The 17,443-nt window shown below is 42.7% G+C and overlaps 1 protein-coding gene across 1 annotated transcript in view; it reads right to left on the bottom strand.

Annotated features, from left to right (window-relative positions):
• LOC141166976 (serotransferrin-1-like) overlaps nucleotides 1–17,443 on the bottom strand; it is a 72,274-nt gene that overhangs the window by 34,321 nt on the left and 20,510 nt on the right. The window contains exon 7 of the mRNA XM_073654229.1: nucleotides 8,743–8,900. Within this exon, the coding sequence (XP_073510330.1) occupies nucleotides 8,743–8,900 (158 nt within the window). The remainder of the gene's footprint in view (nucleotides 1–8,742; nucleotides 8,901–17,443) is intronic.

Raw genomic sequence — 17,443 nt, 5'->3', positions numbered from 1 at the left:
ATCGAAGTCGATCGAAGTCGATCGCGGCATTGCGGGGGCAAGGGGAGGTGATCGGCGATACTCACCTCCTCTTCCGGCTTCCAGCGCAGTCTGCAAAGGCTTCCCGGGTGTTGCCATGACGACCCGATGTCGTCATGACAACATCCGGGTCACCAGAGAGCAGGAAGATTGCTTGGGCATGCGCAGTGCATCTCCAAGCAATCTTCACACTGTGCACTTCTGACAGCCTTCATGGCATAGGGATGGTGCTTCATTCCTGTGCCATGCAGGCGATCAGAAAAAAAAAAGTAAAAGTCCCAGAGTGGGACAAAGTAATAAAGTGTATAAAATGTGTTAAAGTGGGAAAAAAAAAAATGTGCAAAAATATTATAAAAAAATAAAATAATACACCAAAAATAAAAATATAATGTACCCATCAATAAATATTATTATAAAAAAAATAAAAAAAAACACAATAAAAATACACATATTTGGTATCGCCGCGTCCGGAACAACCTGACCTATAAAACTGTCCCACTAGTTAACCCCTTCAGTGAACACGGTAAAAAAAAAAAAAAAAATGAAGCAAAAAACAATGCTTTATCACCATACCGCCAAACAAAAAGTGGAATAACACGCGATCAAAAAGACGCATATAAATAAAAATGATACCGCTGAAAACGTCATCTCGTCCCGCAAAAAACAAGCCGCCATACAGCTCCATCAGCCGAAAAATAAAAAAGTTATAGCTCTCAGAATAAAGCGATGCTAAAAAATATTTTTTTCTATAAAATAGCTTTTATTGTGTATAAGCGCCAAAACATAGAAAAATGATACAAATGTGGTACCGCTGTAAACGTACTGACCCGAAGAATAAAGCTACCTCATCAATTTTACCACACGCGGAACAGAATAAAAAAAAAAAAACAATTCCTGAATTGTTGGTTTTTGTTTATTCTGCCTCCCAAAAATCGGAATAGAAAGCGATCAAAAAATGTCACGTGCCTGAAAATGGCACCAATAACAACGTCAAGTCATCCCGCAAAAAACGAGCCGTCACATGACTGTCTGCCAAAATCTGGAAAAATTATAGCTCTCAAAATATGGCGATGCAAAAACTAGATTTTACAAAAAATGCGTCTTTTAGTGTGTGACAGCTGTCAGTCATAAAAACCCCATATGATTCTGGCATTGCTGTAATCACACCGACCCGAAGAATAAAGTCGTCTAATCACTTATACCGCACAAGGAACGGCGTCAAAAATAAACTCTTGGGTTAGGATTGGGCTAGGGTTAGGGCTGGGTTTGGGGCTAGGGTTGTGCTGGGGCTAGGGTTGTGCTGGGGCTAGGGTTGTGCTGGGGCTAGGGTTGTGCTGGGGCTAGGGTTGTGCTAGGGCTAGGGTTGTGCTAGGGTTAGGGCTGGGGTTGGGATTTTTTTCAAAAGTAAGAAAAAAAGATGACGATATGGCGACTAGTGTTGAGAGCAAGTGCTCGCTACTTGAGTTTGCATCGGGTGCTCTGGTATGCATTGAGTATCGTGGGTATTTGAGTGACATGCTCGAGTCTCTGCCCCATATGCTTCGCGGCCAAAAAACTTTACGGGGATTGCCTGCCATGCACGAGCGATCCCCGCATGGTTTTTTTGGGTGTCTAATAACCGTGAAACATGCGGAGCAGGGACTCGAGCATGTCACTCGAGCACACGCTGTACATGGTGCATACCTGAGTACCCGATGCAAACTCAAGTAGCGAGCACTTGCGCTCAAGAATAATGACAACTTATTCAATATGATGACCTAATGTAAACAAATAATGTGCCGTACCTCTGGGTTCAAAATGTTCCCTATACACCTTAATAAAATCCTTGAGGGGTATAGTTTCCAAAATGGGGACACTTGTGGGGGAGCTCCACTGTTTAGGCACATCACGGGCTCTCCAAACGCGACATGGTGTCCGCTAACAAATTGAATGGAAAATCGGCTCAAATTGTTAGCGGACGCCATGTTGCGTTTGGAGAGCCCCTGTGTGCCCAAACATTGGAGCTCCCCCACAAGTGACCCCATTTTGGAAACTAGACCCCCCCAAGGCACCTATCTAGATGCATAGTGAGCACTTGGAACCCCCAGGTGCTTCACAAATTGATTCGTAAAAATTAAAAAGTGAAAAAAAAAACACTTTTTCATTTTTATGAATCAATTTGTGAAGCACCTGGGGTTCCAAGTGCTCACTATGAATCTAGATAGGTGCATTGGGGGGTCTAGTTTCCAAAATGGGGTCACTTGTGGGGGAGTTCCAATGTTTGGGCACACAGGGACTCTCCAAATGCAACATGATATCCGCTAACAAATTGTCGGCTCAATTTGTTAGCGGATATCATGTTGCATTTGGAGAGTCCCTGTGTGCCCAAACATTGGAGCTCCCCCACAAGTGACCCCATTTTGGAAACTAGACCCCCCAAGGCACCTATATAGATGCATAGTGAGCACTTGGAACCCCAGGTGTTTCACAAATTGATTCATAAAAATGAAAATGTTTTTTTTTTCACTTTTTAATTTTTACGAATCAATTTGTGAAGCACCTGGGGGTTCCAAGTGCTCACTATGCATCTATAAAGGTGCCTTGGGGGGTCTAGTTTCCAAAATGGGGTCACTTGTGGGGGAGCTCCAAAGTTTGGGCACACAGGGGCTCTCCAAACACAACATGGCGTCCGCTAATTATTCAAGCAAATTTTACAATCAAAAAGTCAAATGGTGCTCCTTCCCTTCCGAGCCCTGCCGTGCGCCCAAACAGTGTTTTTTCCCCAAATATTGGGTATCTGCGTGCCCAGGGGAAATTGCACAACAAATTTTGGGGTCCATTTTTCCTTGTTACCCCTGTGAAAATAAAAAAAATTGGGTCTAAAGTAACATTTTTGTGAAAAAAGTTAAATGTTCATTTTTTTCTTCCACATTCAAAAAATTCCTGTGAAGCACCTGAAGGATTAATAAAGTTCTTGAATGTGGTTTTGAGCATCTTGAGGGGTGCAGTTTTTAGAATGGTGTCACTTTTGGGTATTTTCTGTCAAAAAGACCTCTCCAAGTGACTTCAAATGTGATGTGGTCCCTAAAAAAATGGTTTTGTAAATTTTGTTGGAAAAATGAGAAATCGCTGGTCAACTTTTAACCCTTATAGCTCCCTAACAAAAAAAAATTTTGGTTCCAAAATTGTGCTGATGTAAAGTAGACATGTGGGAAATGTTATTTATTAACTCTTTTGTGTGACATATCGCTCTGATTTCAGGGCTTAAAAATTCAAATTTTGAAAATTGCAAAATTTTCTAAATTTTCGCCAAATTTCCGTTTTTTTCACAAATAAACGCAAGTGATATCGAAGAAATTTTTCCACAATCATGAAGTAAAATATGTCACGAAAAAACAATCTCAGAATCAGGGGGATCCGTTGAAGCGTTCCAGAGTAATTACCTCATAAAGTGACAGTGGTCAGAATTGTAAAAATTGGCCCGGTCATTAACGTGCAAACCACCCGCGGGGCTTAAGGGGTTAAAGAAGCTGGCTGTTCACAGGAGTGTTGTATCCAAGCATATTAATGGAAAGTTGAGTGGAAGGAAAAAGTGTGGTGGAAAAAGGTGCACAAGCAACCAGGATAACCGCAGCCTTGAAAGGATTGTTAAGAAAAGGACATTCAAACATTTGGGGGAGATTCACAAGGAGTGGACTGCTGCTGGAGTCATTGCTTCAAGAGCCACCACACACAGACGTATCCAGGACATAGGCTACAAGTGTCGCATCCCTTGTATCAAGCCACTCATCACCAAAAGACAACGCCAGAAGCGTCTTACCTGGGCCAAGGAGAAAAAGACCTGGACTGTTGCTCAGTGGTCCACGGTGTTGCTTTCAGATGAAAGTAAATTTTGCATTTCATTTGGAAATCAAGGTCCCAGATTCTGGAGGAAGAGTGGAGAGGCCACAATCCAAGCTGCTTGAGGTATAGTGTGAAGTTTTCACAATCAGTGATGGTTTGGGGAGCCATGTCATCTGCTGGTGTAGGTCCACTGTGTTTTATCAAGACCAAAGTCAGCGCAGCTGTCTACCAGGAAATTTTAGAGCACTTCATGCTTCCCTCTGCCGACAAGCTTTTTGGAGATGGAAATTTCATTCTCCAGCAGGACTTGGCACCTGTCCACACTGCCAAAAGTACCAATACCTGGTTTAAAAACAACAGTATCACGGTGCTTGATTGGCCGCAAACTCGCCTGACCTTAACCCCATAGAGAATCTATGGGGTATTGTCAAGAGGAAGATGAGAGACACCAGACCCAACAATGCAGACGAGCTGAAGGCTGCTATGAAAGCAACCTGGGCTTCCATAACACCTCAGCAGTGCCACAGGCTGATCGCCTCCATGCCACGCCGCATTGATGCAGTAAATGATGCAAAGGGAGCCTCGACCAAGTATTGAGTGCATTTATTGAACATACATTTCAGTAGGCCAACATTTCGGATTTTAAAATAATTTTTCAAAAAGTATTCTAATTTACTGAGACAATTACTTTTGTGTTTTCATTGGCTGTAAGCCATAATCATCAACATTAATATAATTAAACACTTGAAATAGATAACTCTGTTTGTAATGACTCTATATAATATATGCGTTTCACTTTTTGTATTGAACTGAAATAAATTAACTTTTTGAGGACATTCTAATTTTGTGAGAAGTACCTGTAGGTTCATTGCAGATAGGTTGCACCGTATGCTGACTGGCACTGTTGCACTGGCTCATCCCCTGAGCCCATCACAGGTAGTGCGGGGTCACTCACAATCTGCCTTGCTAGCTAGCGAACTACTAACAAAGTTCTGCAGCCACCAAGGTCCCTCCCGGCTCTGACCTAATTATTATATGTTATTTTAACTGCGGGTCTTGCACCCCTCATTGGAAAAAAAGATGATGGCTATATTTCACAGGATAAATTATGCTGAAAACTGGGTGACTTTGCAAATCCCAGTAAAATTAAACATCTTACACAATTAATTTATCATTTCCTTATTTAGGCTGCTTGGTATGTGCTTTCCTATTTCCAGATTGATACAGTACAGCGATTAAATCTTCTCTCCATGGTGATTTGGTGCATTTCCCCCCTATCTACAATCTGATCTTTTTACTGCTTCCTTTCCCTCCCTGCTGCTATATCTAACTCTGAGAGAAGGGAGAGTGAACTGGCACAGTCAAGAGCAGTGTACCATTGGATCTAAGGGAGAAGCAGCAGGACAGCAAGTTATGTGAGTCACTTGAGACTGCTCAGATATCTATTTGTACTATGTACATCCATGTATTTATGTTCTATTGCACTGTGCATGTCTTGTTTTACAGGCCCTGCAGGAGGACAATCCACAATGCCCTATGGGGAAGATGTTTGAGACTATGACATTGTGAGTGGACATAGAAAACAGTACACCAGAACGTCTAAACAACATGAACTAAATGTGTAGGTTCAGGCTGTTTGTTTGCTTTGCATTTTAGCCACAGCAGCCTGTACCTGTCCATATACTATATTATTGTTGTTTGGCTGTGCAGGTCCACCCTGTTATTTGCATTGTACATATGAGGATCTGGCTTTCTCCATCATGGCCCATCACTCCTCCTAGGCAGATGCTGGTGCTGCTGTATTCTTTGTGCTTGTTTGTTTTTACATTTCAGCCAGAGCAGCCTGCACCTATGCTTGTACTTCATGTTGTTTAGACACCCTGACCTACTTGACACCTCAAATCCACATGAAAAAAAGGCTTAGTTTTTTTATAAGTCAATACTACACATGAAAAAAAGGAACTTTGTTATATGTTTTATTAGATAAATCTGTCTCTTTCTCTGCTTTAATTGATCTTCCATTTTCAAATTTTTCATTTCACGATTAAAATATGTCTTTGAAAAATGCAGACTTTCCCATTACTGAGATAGGAGATGACAGTTGGTGCTCATAAAGTTCTATAGAGAACTGTAACGGACATTTCAGGAGAACTTGCAGCAGAATGTCTGTGTCTGCCCCTAGTTCCTCCTTTCCTCATAGAATTTTGAAAGCACCAACTGTCATCTCCTATCTCAGTAATGGGATAGTCTGTCTTCACTGAATACAGACTTTACTCATGATTTGAGAGTGAAAGATCAGTCCAGGAGGAGAAAGAAGCAAATTTCTGTTATAAGATATATTACAAAGTTTTCATGTGTACTTTATAAGATAAAAATTAAAACAACCGTAAAGCCCCCGTCTCACATAGCGATATCGCTAGCGATATCGCTGCTGAGTCACGGTTTTGGTGACTCACCAGCGACCTCACCAGCGATGTCGCTGTGTGTGACACTTTGCAACGATCAGGCCCCTGCTGTGAGGTCGCTGATCGTTGCAAAGTGTCCTGGACCATTTTTTGGTCGTTGGCCTCCCGCTGGCCAGCACACATCGTTGTGTGTGACCAGCGGGACCAACGATCTGGCTGGTAACTATGGTAAACATCGGGTTACTAGGGGCACGCGCGCACTTAGTAACCCGCTGTTTACCATGGATACCACTCTGCTACGGTGCGCGGAGGCTCCCGCGCACCGTAGCAGAGTGGTATCCATGGTAAACAACGGGTTACTAGGGGCACACGCGCACTTAGTAACCCGATGTTTACCATAGTTACCAGCCTGCTCCTGCTTGCAGCAGGCTGGTAACGGGAGCAGGACATCGTGGAACGTTTCTTTCCACGATATCGCTGCTCCCCTGATCGCTGGTGAGCCTGCCTGTTTGACAGCTCACCAGCGATGTATTAGCGATGCAGCAACGATCCCTGACAGGTCGTATCGTTGTCGGGATCGCTGCTGCATCGCTTAGTGTGACGGGGCCCTTACTCTTTGATGTGGATTTTGAAGCAGATCCACTTCAAGATGTATGCACACACTGAGTGTTTTTGCAAGTTTTTTTTTTTTTCAAAGCAATTCCAGTTTTTGAGGAGTTTTGTGTTTTTAAGGACTGGGAGAGTTTCTACTCAGCTTGTACTCTAAAAACTCCTAGAAAAACTCCATGTGTACATAGAGAAAATATATATTCACGTGACTGATGTATATTTGCACTGGAATCAGCTGCAGATTTTTAAGGACTGGGAGAGTTTCTACTCAGCTTGTACTCTAAAAACTCCTAGAAAAACTCCATGTGTACATAGAGAAAATATATATTCATGTGACTGATGTATATTTGCACTGGAATCAGCTGCAGAAATCTGAGGCTGTCTTTCGGATTTCTGCCTCTGATTTGCAATTTGAACTGCGGCAGGTCGGCCCACAGATTAGCCTTTTTCATGTGGCTAATATGCGAGTGGCTACTCATTGCGTTTTATGGTTCAAATCCACGCTGGTAAATCAGTGCACTCTAAAGTTTTTTGATATTAGATATTTGGTTAAAACCTTTTCTACTTCATTTTAAAAGCTTTTTTTTGTTACTGTATAGGGGATAGGAAAAAAAAAATCCTAAATTGGGAGCTGTCTAACCTACGGTCCACCAGAAAGGTTAATGACAACGGCTCAATAATGTTGACGATAATAACTACAGACAAGTCCTTGAGTTGCCTTTTCTGTGGAGTGGATAAAGATTCAGGAACTTTCAACATCTGTTTCTTCTCTTTCTGTCTTCCATTAGTATCCACTAATGGATGACATAGAAGCTCCCATAGGGTCTTTTAGCCAGCTACCCCAGACCTCTGAATTTATTTATTTCATACAGTATATTATGACACATTTATTTATTGAGACACAGGGTGGAGGAACTACTGAAAATCTAGGCAGATTTACCATTGAATTTAGATAACAAAACCTATGGGAGCTGAATTGGAAGTTATAATATAATTTATAACAAACTGACAGAAAGAAAACCCAAAGTTAACAATTTGTAGGTGATATTGTTTTATTCTAGGTTGAAATTCATATCCCCATATGCAGATACATATGTTCCTTATTGGTAGCATAGTGAACTGTTCTGGGTCATCATGTTGTAAGATTAATGCACAAAATATATATTACATTAAAAAGGGTTGTCCAGCCTTAGTGTACAAGTTTATACTCACTCTATGTGACTTCAGACTTATGAATCCTCACATTGCAAGCACTGCACACTGTGAAGATACTCCGGTACTGGTGCCAGGAACAGGTGGTAACGTGACCACAAGAATGCGATTTACATAATTCTGGCCACATTCCGACTAGACGTGTCCGGCATCACTCAATTTACTTACATTGGTCGCCTAGTCGGCATGTGACCGTGTATATGCAAATAGCATTCTTGCAGTCATGCATCCGCTGCTCCCAGTGACGGCAGCAGAGAATCCTCACAGCACGCAGTGCTCGCGATGTGAGGTTTCATAAGTCTGCAGTCACCTTCAGCGACTGCAGAATTGTAGCCTATGACCGGATAACCCCTTTAAGTATACCATCAGCCTAACAGACTGGGAACTAATGATTTTCTTTACATGACAGGCAATGCTAACAAAGAGTAAGTTTGCATGTAGTATGTGTGTTGCTTTCTATTCTTAAAAGTAAGGTTAATAACATAGACAGTGGGTAGAAAGTTAGGGTGACGAAGAACGTGAGGCTATAATAATAAAAAAAGTTTAGTGAACACAAAAATTTTCTGTAATGGTAAACCACATTTTAAAACTAGTTCTGCTTTTAGTATGAATAGGAAACATTTATTTATATACTGTACATGTGGAAAAAGTCAACAAACATATGGTGGATGTTTACCTGTATCACAGTAAGAAATCTCTTAGTTATTCTTTTCATGTGACCTCTGGTGACAATTGCTTTGCCAGGTCCCTGACCCAAATTGCAGGTCCTATAGGATTTTAGACTAGCAGTGGATCCATCTGGACATAAGAGTTCAAACTGATCCATTTCTTCATCTGAACAAAAAAAATGTAAAAAAGGTAAATGTTGAGATTACAATACGTGATAGTTCATGGAAAGATATATATTTTTTTATATGTATCAGAATCACATCTCACATTTGTTTATTGCCACATCTTATAATTGCGTAATATATTTTACTGGTATTCCATGTTTATAATTAGCACAGACATATAAGTGACAACTCCTATCTAAGTATTACTCACATGTCCCGTCTCCAGTGCCAGGCTTTGCTTCCTCCTTCCACAGGTGTCGACTCCCTCTGTGCTAGTGCACGTTGGGTTGTTATGGTAACTTGGCACGCACCTCCAATGTCATCTTCCAAAACCTTTCAAGGGCCGGCTCAGGTAGCTGAATACCATTTAAGTATTCAGGTAGCAATTGCATGCTGCTAGCATGTGTTTTCCAGGAGTCCAGCTACACTCCACATTTGGTTCTGCTACAGCCAAATTCTCAGCTGCTCTTGATTTTCACCCACAGGTGCAGATCTGCTACTACAAGATGCCTGATGGTCTATTCAGCTCTTTTGTTCCTTATTGCTATTCACACTCCCAGCTCTGCTACTAAAGGTGCATGATTATCTGTTCAGCTCTGCTGTTTCTGGATGGTGTATGCACACCCAGCTCTGCTACTCCAAGGTGCCTGACTTTTTATTTAGCTCTGCTGTTGATGAGTGCTACCCACTCATCCAGCTCTGCTACAACAGGGTGACTGATCGGCTCTGCTAAATTAAGGAGCTGTCCGCACACTGAACTTTGCTGTATCAAGGTATCTGCCTGCCTACTAGTCTTTGCTTATTCAAGGTGCTATCTACACACTCAAATCTGCTGCATTATGGCACCTGTCTGCCTATTCATCTTTAATGATCTTACATGCAGTACACAACTCACAGCCATTCTCACTCTTCTGCTGCCACTATCGCCTGTCATTGCATTGACATTGGCAATAATCTGGCACTGTTACATGCAGCCTCCTTCCTTATTAATCACACTCACACTTCATGTTACAGCATTCAACTCTAGGGTGATCTGTAGTGATATAGTTCTCCTTTTCTAGGTCCCCTAATCTCCGCTAACAAGGAACTATGTTGCCCTCTCCCAGCCAAGTCTTCACTTAGTCAGAGGATGCACCATTCTCTGCCGGCATTGGCTGCAATGTTCCCCTCTGCTATGGCACTGCTCACTTTCAACAACAGTCATAGGCAGCAATGCTCTCTGTGGTTTTTCATCCCTTTCCCACTCTCAAGCAATGGAACTTCTCTCCTGTTAAAGGTGGACGAGTCTTCCTCCACCTAAGAGAACACATCTTCATCTCTGTTGATTCAGCAATTGACTAATGACACACCCCAATTTTATGGCTAATTACAATGCAGACTATGCTAGCAGCTTTCCCATAAGGCTATTTTCACACGTTGCGTTTTTTATGTGTTTTTTTCCGCAGGCAAAACCTGCTCTCTTGGCAGTAAAGAAGCAGCTTCAAAATAGCAGGTTTTCCTGACTTTTTGCTGCGTTTTTTACTGTGTTTTTGTCACTCTACATTTGTCTCTTGTGCATGCTGATAAAATTTAGTGCAAAAAAAAAAATAACCTGATTCAACTTCTTCAGGTTTTGGCAGCAAAAACGCTGAAAGAAGTGAAATGCTGCATTTTGCAAAACCAAGTTTTGATAAAATACTGAGGACACAAAAAAAACAAGCTGTGTGCATGAGATTTCTGAAATCTCATAGACTTTGCTGATACTGTAAAACGCAGCTGAGAATTTGCATAAAAGTAGGCATTAGATCTACCGGTAATAGGGTTTCCAGGAGTCCCTCAGGAGGATGTCCTTCATATCTCTGATAGGGACAGGAAACACAGTAGAGTTTAAAAGGCCCCCCCTCCACCCATACCTTCAGTGATTTTCCAAGTACCACACCAGGATGGATGCAACGCTATTTTATTTAGCTTCCTTCTATCTATGTTAACATCACACAGCAGAATGGAATATAAGGGGGGGAATATAATAGGTGCTGTCATAAGGGACTCCTGGAAACCCTATTACCGGTAGGTCTAATGCCTACTTTCCAGGACGTCCCTCCTGACAGTACCCTCAGGAGATTACCAGAGTATATATTCAGGGAGGGATTATAGCTTGGAGGACCTTCCTTCCAAAAGCCATTTTCTGCTTAGACAGAATGTCCAGCTTATAGTGTCTGCAAAAGGTGTTTAAACTTGTCCATGTTGCAGCCCTACATATTTGGTCCATAGATGCACCTACTCGTTCTGCCCATGATGTGGCCATTGCACGGGTAGAATAGGCTCTGATATTACCTGGAGGGGTTTTCCCCTCTGAAGGATAGTGTTATGTTCTGATACCAGAGCTAAGGAAAGAGAGGAGATCTGTCCCTACGATAGAACTCGGCTTTATCCCTACGATGTAACAGGGAACCTGATCCTGCGATCAGACCTGCTAAAGTCCTAAGCTAGTCTGTACGGAGACCTATAGATGTGGGGAAGGAATCCCTACAAGTACTAAGGACTGGGAGGAAAATGGGACACCTCCTAACAGAAATAGTAGCAGACAGACGAACAAACAAAATATATAGAACACAGAGGTCCGTAGACCAAGCAAACTAACAGAGTTAGATACAGAGCACAGGCTAGCTAGAAAGTAGTTATACAATGAAGTCCAGCAAAGCCAGAAGGGCGGAGCAGGACTAAATAGGCCAACAAGGTCATGTGACCAGCAATAGAAAAAACCTAAGAGCAAGGTTCTAACAGTACCCCCCCTTCTAAGAGGATCCTCCGGATCCCCTAGGACCAGGCTTATCAGGAAATCTCCTGTGAAACGCTCTGATAAGTCTGGATGCGGAAACATCATCCGACCTTACCCAAGAGTTATCCTCGGGTCCGAAACCTTTCCAGGCCACGAGATACTGCAAACTACCTCTATACCGTCTAGAGTTAAGGATGCGAGAAATTTCATATTCCCCGTCCTCCACCACCGGAGGAACAGAGGCAGAGGCGTCACAATCCGACACAACAGCTTTTTTCAACAGAGAGACATGAAACACCGGATTAATTCTCCAGGAGGTAGGAACCTCCAACCTAACAGCAGATTGGTTGACAACCTGAAGCACCTTAAAGGGCCCTACAAACTTGGGTCCCAATTTCTTAGAAGGAATCCTCAACCGCAGATTCCTAGAAGACAACCAAACCATGTCACCAACAGCGAACAAAACCTCCTGTCGTTTCCTATCAAAGTAGTCTTTAGATTTTCTGTTAGCCTCCAGAAGATTACCACGCACATCCGTCCAAACTCTCTCCAAATCGCCGGAAAAATTCTCCTCCTCAGGCACGGCAGATCCCAACTTGGAGAACGACCCAAACGACGGATGTCTCCCAGAACAACAAAAAAAAGGCGAACAACCAGCAGAAGAAGATGTATGATTGTTCAGAGCAAATTCAGCAAGTGGCAGAAACTCAGACCACCCCTCTTGATTGTCTGCCACAAAACAACGCAAGAACTGCTCAACATCCTGGTTTTTCCTTTCTGTCTGGCCATTAGATTCAGGATGATATCCGGATGAGAACGACAAATGAACTCCCAACCTGTCACAAAAGGCGCGCCAAAAACGAGCCACGAACTGAGGTCCCCTATCAGAAACAATGTCAGTAGGAATGCCATGAAGTCTGACAATTTCCTTGACAAAGGCCTTAGCGAGAGTTTTAGCGCAGGGCAGTTTGACGAAGGGAACCAAGTGACACATCTTGCTAAAACGGTCCACGACCACCCAGATGACAGTAAAACCCTCAGAGGGGGGAAGGTCAGTTATAAAGTCCATAGCCAAATGTGTCCAAGGAGCACTGGGGACCTCCAAAGGACAAAGTAACCCCGCAGCAGGAGTATGTGAGGACTTAGATCTAGCACATATAGTACATTGACGCACCCACTTAATGACTTCCTTCTGCCATCCAGGCCACCAAAAACTGCGACCCACCAGTCTCTTGGTCTCAGAGATTCCGGGATGACCTGCCAACCGAGATTCGGGACACTCAACAAACAAATCTCTCCTAAAGGTCCCAGGCACAAACAACCTCCCATGGGGAGTGTTAGATGGGGCATTCTCCTGTGCTTTAAGAATCTCATCTTCCAAAACGGAGTCCAAAGCAGCTATCACAACACCTTCTTGTAAAATGTTCTCCTCTTTCTCAGCACCGACTATGGGAGAAAAACTGTGAGACAAGGCATCCGCCTTAACATTCTTAGTACCTGGGATGTAAGTAACGGAAAAATTAAACCGCGAGAAAAACAGTGCCCACCTAGCCTGACGGGCATTCAGGCGCTTGGCAGCATCAAGATATATCAGATTTTTATGATCCGTAAAAACCTGAACGGGAAATTCAGCACCTTCCAAGAGGTGACGCCAGTGTTCAAATGCGAGTTTAATAGCCAATAATTCCCGATTACCAATATCGTAATTCAGTTCAGTCTCCGAAAATTTTTTTGAAAAAAAGGCACAGGGATGTACTCCATCCCCGTTATCCTGAGACAATACTGCGCCAACCCCCACAGAGGAAGCATCAACCTCAACCAAAAACGGCTTAGTCACATCAGGCTGCATAAGGATGGGAGCAGAGGTGAACCTCTCCTTGAGATACACAAAAGCTTCAATGGCCTCAGAAGTCCACTGAACCGCATCAGCACCTTTCCTGGTGAGATCGGTCAGAGGTTTGACAATAATAGAAAAATTTTTTATGAATTTTCTGTAATAATTGGCGAAACCCAAAAACCTCTGTATCGATTTCAAACCAATAGGCCTAGGCCATTCCTGCACAGCTTGAACTTTAACCGGGTCCATCTCAAAACCTTCGCTGGAGATAATGTAGCCCAAAAAACTAATTCTCTGTACAGCGAACTCACATTTCTCCAGCTTAGCAAAAAGCGAATTGTCAATTAATAACTGTAATACTTCACGTACGCTCTGCCAATGAGACTCCAGATCCGGCGAATAAATCAAAATGTCATCCAAACACACAACCACATTTTTGCCGATCAAAGGTCTAAGGATGTCATTAATAAGATTCTGAAAAAATGCAGGAGCATTAGTAAGACCAAAAGGCATAACCAGACTCTCAAAATGACCCACAGGAGTGTTAAAAGCAGTCTTCCATTCGTCACCCTCCTTCATGCGCAACAGATTGTATGCCCCCCGAAGGTCAATTTTAGAGAACCACTTGGCCCCCACTAACTGGTTAAACAGATCAGGAATCAATGGCAGTGGGTAAGGATTGCGTACAGTAATTTTGTTAATCTCACGAAAATCCAGACAAGGACGTAAACTGCCGTCCTTTTTTTTTCACAAAAAAAAATCCAACCGCCACAGGAGACTTAGAGAGCCTAATGTGACCGGTGGCCAAACTTGTCTGTATGTATTCCTCCAAAGCCTTTCTCTCAGGAATAGTAAGGTTAAATAAACGACTTTTAGGAAGAGTCGCTCCAGGGACAAATTCAATAGAACAATCATAGTCTCTATGGGGAGGCAAAACCTGCGATTCCTTCTCAGAAAAAACTCTCCAAAAATCCTGAATAGGAACAGGCAATTCCCCCCTATCCACAGCTGCAATACGCCCGTTACAACACTTGTCATAACAATTATGGCTCCAGGATTTAATTTCATTGGTAGACCAATCCAGTACAGGATTGTGCAATTTTAACCAGGGCAATCCCAACACCACCGGAGAAGGCAAGTTATTCAAGACTACCAAATCCAATTTCTCATGGTGAACACCATTAATAGTGAGAGGAAATTCACAGACCTTGAGAGTAACATTCTTCAAAGGGGAGCCATCCACAGAAACCACAGCAATGGGGGATGATAAAGGTTCGGGTTTTAAATTGAGTTTTTCCAAGAATCCCCCATCAATTACATTCAGAGTAGACCCACAATCGACAAACACCCGAAATTCCATTAATTTTTTCTGAGCAATCGTGGAAGCAGCTAAAAATACACCCTTGGAATTTAAACAGGCAATACGGGCATGACTGACCATTTTTTTTTCTTTCTTCATTCGAAGTACACAGCTTTTAATAAAATGACCAGAATTTCCGCAATAGAAACACAAGCCTTCAGAAAATCTGCGGTCTTTTTCTTGAGAGCGAGGTGCCGACGCTCCAATCTCCATCGGCTCTCCACTGTCAGTACACACATTCTCATGACCAGAAACTGACATAGCAGAGGATTTGCTCTCATTAACCCTTGCACGCAGTCTCCTATCCACCCGTATAGCTAATTGCATAGCCTGTTGCAAATCTTCAGGTGTAGGATAAGCAATTAGCAGGTCTTTAACCCTTTCGCTGAGCCCAGCAAGAAACAGACTTTTCAGAGCAGAATCGTTCCACCCTATTTGAGTAGACCATCGACAGAAATGAGTACAATATTTTTCCACATTACCTGATCCCTGTCTCAAACGTCTTAACTCAGTCTCAGCTGATGAGACACGGTCAGGATCATCATATAATAGCCCCAAAGCAGAAAAAAAACTATCCACTGATCTGAAGCATGTATCACTAGGTTGCAAAGAAAAGGCCCACTCCTGAGGCTCTTTGCGCAAAAGTGACATTATGAACCCTACGCGCTGGGATTCATCCCCAGAGGACCTGGGTCTCAAACGAAAATACAATAAGCAAGCATTTTTAAATGAAAAAAATTCTCGGTGTTCACCAAAAAATAAATCCGGCAAACGTACCTTAGGCTCCAAGGAATGTGCTCCAGGACAGTTACTCACGTGCTGACGGAGCTCGGCCACCTCCAGAGAGAGTCCCTGCAGGCGATGAGCCAAATCCTGAACCGACACCATGATGGAACAGAAAAATCTTTCCTTAGAGAATTTGCTGGCTGGACTTACTGTTATGTTCTGCTACCAGAGATAAGGAAAGAGAGGAGATCTGTCCCTACGATAGAACTCAGCTTTATCCCTACGATGTAACAGGGAACCTGATCCTGCGATCAGACCTCCTAAAGTCCTAAGCTAGTCTGTACGGAGACCTATAGATGTGGGGAAGGAATCCCTACAAGTACTAAGGACTGGGAGGAAAATGGGACACCTCCTAACAGAAATAGTAGCAGACAGACGAACAAACAAAATATATAGAACACAGAGGTCCGTAGACCAAGCAAACTAACAGAGTTAAATACAGAGCACAGGCTAGCTAGAAAGTAGTTATACAATGAAGTCCAGCAAAGCCAGAAGGGCGGAGCAGGACTAAATAGGCCAACAAGGTCATGTGACCAGCAATAGAAAAAACCTAAGAGCAAGGTTCTAACAGATAGGCTAGATGTATCACAGATGTGACCCACCTTGCCAGAGTCATTTTTGAAGCCTTTTTCCCTTTGTTTTTACCGGCGAACTGTACAAACAGGTTAGAGTAAATTCGCCAGTCTTTTGTTGTTTCTAAATACTGAAGAACTACCCTTCTGACATCTAGGGAATAAAAGGCTAGTTCTTGCTCATTTCTATAGTCCTGACAGAATGAGGATAAAACTTTTTCTTGATTCATGTGAAAAGGTGTTACCACTTTTGGCAAGAATGCTGGATCAAGTCTGAGGATGATACAGTCGTCTAGAATCTTTAGGTAGGGATCTTTTATTGAGAATGCTTGTATCTCCCCAATGCGTCTTGCTGTGGTTATAGCCACTAGAAAAACTGTTTTGAAGGAGAGACTTTTTTCACTTGCCTCTCCGAGGGGTTCGCAAGGATGTTTGCACAGATTACTTAAGACTGCATTCAAATCCCAAGGGGGGATATGAGTTTTTACTGTCGGTTTCATTCTCATTGTGGCTTTCATGAACCTCTCGATCCAAGGATGATGTGCTAGGGGGAAATCCATGAAAGTACTTAAAGCTGCAATCTGCACCTTTAGAGTGCTAGGTCTTAGACCTTTGTCAAAACCAACCTGCAGAAATTCTAATACCTCTGGGATGTTAGGACTCGAATCTTCCATTGCAGATTCCCCGTATAGTGTACAAAACTTATTCCATATTTTTGTGTAGATTGCTACAGGTTTTCTACTATTTTTTCATTGTTGAGATTACCGAGTCTGAGAGTCCTTTGGACCTTAGGATTTTCCTTTCAGGATCCAGGCTGAAAGTTGTAGAAATTTTACCTTGGGATGGTATAATGGTCCTTGGAAGAGTAGATCCTGTCTTTCTGGTAGAATAATTGGATCCTCCAGGGCCATCCTCTTCAGTAAAGGAAACCAGCTCCTCTTAGGCCAGAAAGGTTAGATTATTATTACCATGGTCCGATCTTCCTGTATCTTTCTTAACACTAGTGGAATTAAGGGTAGAGGAGGAAATGCGTAAGCCAGGTCCATGTCCCACTTCTGGGACAGAGCATTTACTCCGGCTGGTCTGTCTCTTGGGTTGAGGGAGAAATTTTTTTTATGTTTTTGCGCTTTTCCAGGTGGCAAATAGATCGACTTGAGGGGAACCCCATCTGAGTTCTATGTGACGGAACTTCTCCCAATTCAGCTCCCATTCTGTTTGTTGTAAGGTTTTC

The sequence above is a fragment of the Phyllobates terribilis genome, unplaced genomic scaffold (assembly GCF_046119375.1).
Source record: "Phyllobates terribilis strain yellow unplaced genomic scaffold, ASM4611937v1 Scaffold_1__5_contigs__length_1240528914, whole genome shotgun sequence".
NCBI lineage: Eukaryota > Metazoa > Chordata > Amphibia > Anura > Dendrobatidae > Phyllobates > Phyllobates terribilis.
This window is presented reverse-complemented; position numbering and strand designations above follow the sequence as displayed.